This window comes from Echeneis naucrates, chromosome 11 (genome assembly GCF_900963305.1).
Source record: "Echeneis naucrates chromosome 11, fEcheNa1.1, whole genome shotgun sequence".
Classification (NCBI taxonomy): domain Eukaryota; kingdom Metazoa; phylum Chordata; class Actinopteri; order Carangiformes; family Echeneidae; genus Echeneis; species Echeneis naucrates.
In genome coordinates this window covers 50,364-59,348 of record NC_042521.1, presented here as the reverse complement: position 1 = coordinate 59,348, position 8,985 = coordinate 50,364, and the positions used below count along the sequence as shown (strand labels likewise).

Here is an 8,985-nt window from a genome sequence, read left to right as displayed (position 1 = left end):
ATAAATGTTTAAAAAGGAGAAATCAACACGATGGAGACACTGTTGATTGTTGATTTGGCGACCAAAAGAAAATTTATTTTGATAACTTAAAAATTATTTGAATTGGCTTGTGGCCTACATTAAAGCAAACGTGAATGTTTATTTACATTACAATAAAAGTGATGTATAAAATAATACATACACCTTACCAATACCCTTACAATAAAACATTTGTGATAAAATAAGAGATTGGGACCCACTGAGATCAAGCAATGGTTTTGACTTTTTCAATCTTTTATCTGAATGGACACTCAGCTCAAGGCTGTTCACATGACATGATGCCAGCTGTTAGCCTAGTTGCTAAAAGGAACCACTTTGCTTCTGACCAATGAGATGATCACCCTGTGACATAAACAGGATCCACACGTGTGACAAAGAACAGAACCAGGTAGGTTAAATTCCAGATAGGTGTTTATTGAACTATTGAAATTGGTTAACTAAAATAAACCAACAGAACTATTTACAAAAACATGAAGTGTGGGGATTTGTGGAAATATATGGATGACTAATGTGTGTATGTGTACAACCCAAACAGAACCGGGAGCAGAGAGAGACTAAGACTGAGACTAGGTTGGTAATTATAGCCTCGGTAGAGACCGCCACAGGCGACATCACATGACCTTAATACCCTCCTTCCCACTGCAGGGATTGGCCAGGTGAACCACAGCAAGCAGAAACATTGTCAGCAAAAGGACTTTGGACACTTGGTCAGCAGCTCTGTTCTTCTCTTTGTTGGAGTTGTCTTTTTTGTTTTTTAATTGACCTATGAAAAGGAAGATGGGATGTGAGAGGTTGATTAGACCGCAGAGTGGGGACAGGTGATCACACAGAAATCATGTGACCAGATTAAAGTCACCCTGGGATCAAATGTCACACTATATGGAAAGAGACTGTGTTGTAAAGACTGTATACACTCAAACACAATGACACCATCTTTGTGAGCAAATGGGTTGACCACCACCACCACCCCTTCCAGCCCCAACAACTCAATATATTGTCACATGCAGGAGAGGAACACCTGGTTCTTCTGACTGGACCACACATGGGGCTTTGCTGCTGTAGCAGCATTTCAAGCGACATTAGCAACATTTGTGCAGCTGCTTGATGTTGATTGTCTGAGCCAGGTTTATAAATAAAGATTTATTCCCTTTATATCTGTCAGGATTTAACGTTTAAAGATGTCCTGGCGAGAATGTCAGACTCTTCCAGAGCTAGAGACACGTTTCCTTGAGTGTCATTGTTGCCTGTCTTGGTGGTCAAGGTGCTCAGTGACCTCTGCTCCTGCAGCCTGGAAGCTTTAACCTTTGACCTTCAAGGACAGTAATCTTATTGTCAACTGAGCAGCTGATGGTGCCTGTGGTTGTTTCTTTATTTATCAGTTCAAAATTGAGAAAGTGAATTCAAGGAAAGCATCTTCCACAGATTAACATGGTTCCTCCAGACTACTAAAACAATCCTAACCTGATCCTGGTCCTGAACCTGATTCCAATCCTGACCCTGTCCCAGGCCTTGATCCTGACAGTGGATCATTTACCAGAGTTGGAACCAGGAAATAATTTTGTACCTGAGAGACATGAATCATACCAGAACCAAATACATGGAACAGAACACATTATTCTCTCTCTTCTCCGTAGACCAGATCTCTCTGGTTCTGGTCTCTGAACCAAGAGGTTTTATTGTTTCACCAGCAGTCTGAATCTACATTACCCATGAGCCTCCACTTGTGGGTATTGTGGACTAATTCAAACAGAGAAGAGGACTGTAGAAATGAACCAAGGGAGTTGTATGCAGTGTCTCCTTGACAGTTATGGGGTTTGGGTTAGGGTGTGTGCTGTCTGATGCTATGGCAATAGAGGTGAAGATGATGTTGTTGATGAAGAGTCTCCAGTGTAGCTCAGCAGGAAGTGTTCTAGACTGAAGACGACCCCCCAGCCAACCGCAGGGTCCATACTAATGAAGTCGTCCAGATTCATGTGACTCTCTGAGGAGGGAACGAATCACAGCATGATGTCATGATGAGGTCATATGGTTTATATATATTATCAGACATGCTGAAGGTACAGGAGGCGTCATTAGACCTGTGGTGTGTATTGGGGGGTAGGGTGGGGGTGGCATCCGCCATGATCCATCAGAGGTCTTCATGTGGGATCGGTCGGACGCAAAGTTCAACATGAAGCTTTCAGCAGGTATGACACGCAACCTCCTGTTAGAGCAAGACATTTACATGTGTGTTACCTGTGTCTTATGCCTTTTGGGGGGCCGGGGGGGTTTATTAAAAGGCACTTACCTGCCAATTCAAATTTGCAATTGAACCAATTTATTGGCAAAATAATGAAAATGCAATCATAAGTAATACCCTTACACTAAGGTTAGGATACATTAACCCATCATGGTGCGTAAATGCCCCAGTTAAATTGAAGTTCGCTACATAACGTTAGTTGAACATCAATAATTTTTTAGAACTTGTAAAATCTGTCTATGACTATTATACACCATCCTTAGCTCATAAAATCAATCTTTTTCTTCAATTTTCTGCTGCACTACTCTTCAAGTTGAATCTCAGTCTAACTTAGTGTGTTACCTGTGGTACTCAGATCTGATGTTGCAGTCTGAGCGAAGGGCCTCGGTGGCATACAGTTTCAGGCTGCAGGGAAACGACAGCTCAGAGTCCAGATCATACACTAGAGAGTCAGAATGAAAACCGGCCTGCAGCAGGATCACATGGTAGTCCTAAAACAGATGATGATATCATGAGTGATGTCATCATGATGTTATTGTTCTAACATTTCATGATCTGTTTATAACATCAACATATTTTATCAAATACACATTGACATCACTGACCCAGATCACTGGTCGGTCTCCATGTCCAGACTTCTGTCTCCACAGAGGAACCTGATGGAAAACATTTAACAAAACCTGACAGATGTTCAACATCGTGGCATTAAAAAAAAAAACACGAGAGAACCTCAGTTGTTCCAGGAGCGTCACGTTCTCACCATTCTGTTTTCATTTGAGATGAAAATCACGGACAGATGTTCCAGATGTGCGGAATTCTGATCTTTGACAAATTCACAGAGTTTCCAAACATTTTCTTCACTGTAAGAACAAGAAGTTAAAGCGCAGAACATTCAGAAACCAGAGGAACCAGTCCAGAGTTGTGCCTGTAGTATAATGCGTCGTAATACATCTCAGTATTATTTCAGTGTTTACCAGTAACAGCTGGTGTAAACACAGTTTTCGCGGGACGGGATGATTCTTTCTCCCTTCATCTTGGTGTTTCGCCAAAACCGCTCCGCCGGAAGCATGTGTTGACGCAATTTCCGGCTCATAGCAAGCTATCACAGTAAAAGCATAAATTCAAACTTGTTTCTGTTCCGACAACTCACCTGAACGGGTTGATGATGTAATCATCCCTCTGGTTTGGTGTGGACAGTCATTCAGACAGTCTGAGGTCATCCAGATTCATATTGAGTATGATCTCAATCAGTTCAGGACTTCATACCAGTTTAGAGTAGAAGGTGAGGTGGGGACTATCGTCAGACAGAGTGGATTTGGAGCTGAATACTCCAGCAGAGCTCTGAAGACCTGTGAACCATTATGGACTGATCAATGATAAGAAAGCGCACAGCTTAGATTGTTCAGAGTTTACCTGAAGCAAACATGAGCTCATCAATAATTAAACGATCAATAACCAAACTGATCAAAATATTTTTTTAAATCACTATAGTAACAACACAGACCAACAAACAAACAAATAAGCAAACAGTTCAGTCAGTTTGAGTTTAATAAAAACAAAGAACAAACAGATGAAACAGTCTGTATCTTAGCAACCACATCAAAATGTCAGAAGCTACTTGGTTGCTGGGGTGGTTGCCAGACACATTGCTATGTGAAGAGGCGGATGGTGTTATCAGCTCCAGAGGAGAAGACCCAGGGCTGCGTGGGGTGAAAGGTCACATCCAGAACACCAAGGTCATGAGTCATCACGTGACCCCTGAGGACTTTCACTGGGACGATGAGGGGGTTCTGGAGGAGGTCACTGTGGGGTGGGGGTGGGGGTTAGTGTGTGTTACTTTTAAGTGTATTGGTTGTGTGTGAATGTATTGTATGCATCATACTTGTAAACTGTCCCGTGACAAACGATCACTGATCCATCGTCAGATGCTGAGGCAAACAGCGGGTAAACTCTGTGGTAGGCCACACCCCTCACTGCCTTCTTATGATGCCTACAGATCAGATGGCAAGTAATCAATACAATCAATACTGTAAGAGAGACAGACCCACAGACAGGGTAGAACTGAGATGGGTGAGTGATGGAGACAGATAAATAGGTGCGTACCGCAGCATTTTGTATGGTTTGGTTGAGAGGTCAAGATCAAACCAGCTCAACCTGCAGTCGTAACTCCCACAGATCACATGATCACCTGAGGAGGGAGGAAAGGCAAGTGAGACAGAAGGCCCATGCCTGATAACGCCAAATGTTGTCTTCCAACCAGAGGACCAGGAACCTTTAGTCCAATTTTAATTTTGCAACATTATGACTTTATTTCTCATAATAATCCAGCTTTATTTTCCTAACATTATGACTTGACATTCGTAAAATTATGACTTTTCCTTGAAGTCTCAAAAACATGAATGGCCCTAACACTCATACAGACTAAACACAGCAAGTGAAATAAAACACTGTAGTTACTCAACCAATCAGAAATACTCATCACTGCGCCCACAAAATTCCTGGGCCATTGGAAAGTAGCACATCCTGAGGAGGGTCTGTTTGGGGGGGGTAAACCAATGGCCCAGACACTTTTTGGTTTTTTTTTTTTAAACCATGGTTACGCTCATCAGAACACACATGATTCCTTGAAAGCTTCCTGGTTCCTGGGGAAACTTCTTGCAGTTGGAAAGCAGCAATACTCATTTACCATTCAGCAGTTAAAAATGTCTGGTTAAAGGATCTGGTTTATCTGGAGGATCTGGATTACCTCCAGGATGGACAGCCATGCTGGAGATCCACTTGGAGTTGGCCTGCAGTTTTTTGGTCATTTCCTGTTTGACCAGGTTGTAGATCCGCACTGAGCGCTGTGTGGCCACAAAGAAATAGGGCCGGACAGGATGGAAGGATACACACTGGACCAGACCCTTGTTTCTCCTGAAGGGGTTCTGGCTCCGCCGGCGGCTCAGCTGATGGATAAGAACCTGCAGGTGGCTTGAGTTATCTGGCATCACTGACGCCAGGTAGTCTCCTTTGGCATGCCACACCACCTGATGAACTGCCTGGGGATCAATAATGATCAGTGACACCCTCAATAAAAAAAAAACTATAATCAATCGGTCAATCAACCAGTGTTCTCACTTTGGGGTGGTGTACTTTGAGGCGGATTCCCTGGTTTAGCTCCTCCCCCTCAGCCTCACTCCAGACAGCACCTGTGTCTTCTGCTGCCTCTGCCTCTTGATCACCCAAAAGGAGTCGCTCTGATGACGAGACAACCTGTCTGTCTGCCAGAGCAGGAGACAGGATCAGGACCACAGAGTTCCTGCAAAAGAGAGAGAGATGGGATCAGCACCACCAAGTTGTGAAACAAAGAGACAGTTGATGGCAGACAGGGGAGTTGGGACCTTACAGGGCGACAGCCAGTAGACACACAGCTGGGTTGGGATTCCAGGTGACTGTTTTCACAGCTCCACCCACCTGGATTGTCTTCATACAGCGAGATGAACACACCTCCCAGATCCTCACAGTGCCATCATCACTTCCTGTGGACACAAAGCACGCAGCTCAGATACTGTGATCCAGGTTGTGGTCTTGGACCTCATATTGAGGGGTCCACTCATGTGACTAATATAATAGAAACAGTATTCTGAAGCTGTGACATAGAGGTGGTTCTGAGACCAAGCCCAAGCAGAGTCTAGGGGGGAACCAGTTCTTACTGCTGGTCTCTGTTGAGCTCAGACTCGTCATCACTGTGACAGATGAAGTGTATCCAAGATGTCTGCGACCAACTAGATGACTCCCAGACAACGAGGCGCTGACAGAAAAAAGGTTTTTGGACCCAAGAGCATGCTTTCATATGGCAAGTTACCTGAAGCGAGCCATTGTCCTGATGGAGACACACTGATGGACCGAATGAGACTACTGTGACCCCGGTACACCTGGACACAGGTAAATACAGTATGACTTTTTGGAGGTCCATTCCTGTTTGGAGGGTAAATCTAACCTATGTCTGACAACTTTGTGATGTCAAATTTGGGATACAACTCTAACTTCCTCAAACATTGTGACATCTCAGCAACACCCTCACAGATTGGTCAGAGCGAAGACATACCAGAGACTGTACTGTGGGAAACGGCTGCAGGTCTTTGGGTTTTGGGAGTTTAGGGATCAAGTCCTCTGGATTAACATTCACCTGCGAACAAACAGACATGTGTTCAGGTTGTGGCGCCTCTTGCTGTTCACAGAACTAACCGATGGTATTTACCCTCATCTTCCTCTGACGGGGACACAGGTAAAGGTCTAGGCAGCGCTCAAACCTCTCATGGATGAAACGAGGAAACGCAGGAACCTGACGGAGGCTTGAAAACTTCATGGGAACGTATGGCAACTTCCTATCTGATGGATCCTGCTGCTCCCACAGAGCTCGCTGTGGGTGGAAGAACATGACAGGTGAAACAGGTAACTTGAACATGAGGGGACAGGTGAATACAGAGGAGGACGGGGTGGGCAGGAAGGATACCTCCTCATCTGTGAACAGGTACTCTGGGGGGGGATTGTAGGACTCGTTGTGTCCAGGTAGAGGGATTTTTGGGGCGGGCAGGTGCATCCTGTGTTTGGACAGAATTGACGAGTCCTCGCTTGCCCACAGGTCATAGAAGGTCCCCCTGGAGTTGTCTTCCACACGCCGGGGCTTGATCCAGCCCATTTTTATGGCATGGACCAACTTTGACACCTGAAACAGGTGAAGGGTTAGTGTGAGAGAGAGAGGGTGAGAGGCAGGTGAGCGATAGAGTGTGTTTGTTTGTGTTGATGTGCGTGTGTGTGTTTCTCTGTGTGTGCGTACCTTCTCCTTCTCCACCAAAGACGGGATGAAGCTCCGTTTGTCTTCTGGTCTGTTTGTAACCGGATGAATCATCACGTCTGAACTGAAGTACTCAACTGAGGGCTGGAGGTGGGAGGTCAAAGGCCAAAAGTCAGACGTCATTGTCACCCATTCTGGGTTGAATACTTAACCCTCATATCTAACTTTGATGATGTCACAGGTTTGTCAACAGACACCTGTCCAGGTGACAAAAGAACACACAAAAAGGTGTGTACAGGGCAAGAGAGACAGAAGTGGAGCCTCCCCAGAGGAAGGTCAACACACCTGGTACTCGTTGAAGTTGATGTCTCCAAATTGTCCTCTCTGCAGACGGTTCACCAGCTCTACCTGCTCATCTGAGAGGACGATAACACTTCCTGTCTGATTGTCATGCACTGTCCTCCTGCAGACAGACCGTCATTCACCATGGTTAGAATTACCACTGTAAAACAATAAGGGGGCAAGCACCATGCTAACAAGCTCACCAGTAGTCTGGGTTCTCCATTTTGTCCAGGAAGTCGTCAAGTTCATCCTTGTTCCTGATTGGTTTGTAGATCTTTTTCCCATCCAGGTCGTAGCCAATGTGAGGAAAGTCTCTGTACCACTCCATGGGAATGTTTCCCACAGTGTTCCTGATGTCCTGCAGCACCAGAAAAGGACACATCAGCATGTCTTTAGAAAAGAACCTGGGTAACCTGGTTGGGAGGAAAACCCAACAGAACCCTGAATAATGATTCAAGACAGCATGAAAAACATCCCCTGGAACATTGAAGAAGCTGGAGGAAACTGAACCACACAGAGATTCTCACCTCCTCATCCGAAGAGTCATGTTCATACTCATCATCTTTCCTTTTTACTTCTGTCATGTTCTTCTTCTCCTCTGCCTGCAGGTACAACAGAACACAGGCGTTATACAGATGAACTCTGATGACAGCTTCCCCCCCAGTTGGGGTACAACTATCCAATCAGCAGTCAGCCTTACACGTTCAACTCTACCTGATGAGTTTGCTCTGAATCCACCGTCACATCACCATCTGACCCATCCTCCTCATCTTCTTCACTATCACTCCCAGAATCCTCCAGTCCTGAATAGACACTGTCCTCACTGTCAGACAGATCTTCATCTTCCTCAGGAGGTTCGTTGTTTAAGTTTAAAATCTGAAGAACAAAGTCGGATTCAAACAGCCACTGCAAATTCTGATCAAATTCAAAATCACAAAACCTGTTGCCAATCAGCACCGAACACCAAGAGACGTTCAGGTCAACAATAAGCCTGTATCAGAACAACTCGGTCTGATTGGGTTCTAGACTGACTCCGTCTCTTTGACTCTTGATTCGGGTTTGTCTCTAAACAGCGTCATGTTTTGGTTAGCTTTCTCGTTAGCATGCTAGCTGCTATCCCCCGTCCGCCCGCTTCTTCACACTTTTACCCCTCCGCCTCTGTTTGTATCTCACCTGCTCGTCACCCAATTCCTCCTTCTCTTTATTTCGCCTTTTTGTCGTTTTCTCTTGAACTTTCTTCATCTCTTCTTTTTGCTCGCTGCTCTGCACGTTTCCTCTGCGATCGTCCATCCGACCACGTGGGAGCTTGAAAGGTCAAAGGTGACACGTCATGGAAGGGTGTTGTTGGCGCCACCCTTCGGTCATTCCTGCAAGTTGACTTGCTCATTATTATTATATTTATTCGTCTTACTGTTTCAATAGTTGCTTGTTGAGTCTTCCAATCCGCTCTCACCTGCAATTTCCCAGTCTGGGATAAATAAAGTATCTATCTATCTATCTATCTTACCTGAAAGATCAAGTCTGCCGTCCGGGTCTTCCTTCTTGAATATTACGTCACAATCGAACCAAACGTCTACGTTACGTTATT

The 8,985-nt window shown here is 44.9% G+C and overlaps 2 protein-coding genes across 3 annotated transcripts; both read right to left on the bottom strand.

Annotated features, from left to right (window-relative positions):
- Positions 1-444: 444 nt before the first annotated feature.
- On the bottom strand, positions 445-3,328 carry ntaq1 (N-terminal glutamine amidase 1). 2 transcript variants are annotated; one of them, XM_029514481.1, is made up of 6 exons: positions 3,253-3,328; positions 3,039-3,138; positions 2,884-2,958; positions 2,621-2,769; positions 2,118-2,242; positions 445-2,020 (listed from the first exon to the last, which is right to left on the bottom strand). In XM_029514481.1, the coding sequence occupies exons 1-6, from the start codon at positions 3,309-3,311 to the stop codon at positions 1,881-1,883; spliced, it is 648 nt and encodes a 215-aa protein (XP_029370341.1). In that variant the 5' UTR covers positions 3,312-3,328; the 3' UTR covers positions 445-1,880. The 2 variants fall into 2 exon arrangements, with proteins under 2 accessions (XP_029370341.1, XP_029370342.1); XM_029514482.1 differs by having other exon boundaries at positions 2,884-2,934.
- A 480-nt stretch (positions 3,329-3,808) lies between these two features.
- Positions 3,809-8,976, bottom strand: bop1 (BOP1 ribosomal biogenesis factor). Its single transcript, XM_029513645.1, has 17 exons — positions 8,905-8,976; positions 8,571-8,764; positions 8,112-8,273; positions 7,925-7,999; positions 7,601-7,755; positions 7,401-7,518; positions 7,098-7,199; positions 6,774-6,986; positions 6,519-6,680; positions 6,366-6,446; positions 6,123-6,192; positions 5,664-5,796; positions 5,396-5,576; positions 5,025-5,316; positions 4,382-4,466; positions 4,161-4,268; positions 3,809-4,081 (listed from the first exon to the last, which is right to left on the bottom strand). Exons 2-17 carry the CDS (start codon positions 8,685-8,687, stop codon positions 3,928-3,930), a joined length of 2,208 nt encoding a protein of 735 aa, XP_029369505.1. The 5' UTR covers positions 8,688-8,764; positions 8,905-8,976; the 3' UTR covers positions 3,809-3,927.
- Positions 8,977-8,985: the final 9 nt, after the last annotated feature.

Excerpts from the sequence above, each read along its gene's own strand:
- ntaq1 (XM_029514481.1), bottom strand. The coding sequence starts at position 3,311 with ATGAAGGGAGAAAGAATCATCCCGTCCCGCGAAAACTGTGTTTACACC. Across the intron at positions 2,770-2,883 it reads GAGACCGACCAGTGATCTGG|GACTACCATGTGATCCTGCT; the intron begins GTCAGTGATGTC and ends CATCTGTTTTAG. Across the intron at positions 2,021-2,117 it reads CCCCCCAATACACACCACAG|AGAGTCACATGAATCTGGAC; the intron begins GTCTAATGACGC and ends TTCCCTCCTCAG.
- bop1 (XM_029513645.1), bottom strand. The coding sequence starts at position 8,687 with ATGGACGATCGCAGAGGAAACGTGCAGAGCAGCGAGCAAAAAGAAGAG. Across the intron at positions 6,681-6,773 it reads ACCTGTTCACAGATGAGGAG|CGAGCTCTGTGGGAGCAGCA; the intron begins GTATCCTTCCTG and ends TTCCACCCACAG. Across the intron at positions 5,317-5,395 it reads TCAAAGTACACCACCCCAAA|GCAGTTCATCAGGTGGTGTG; the intron begins GTGAGAACACTG and ends ATTGATCCCCAG.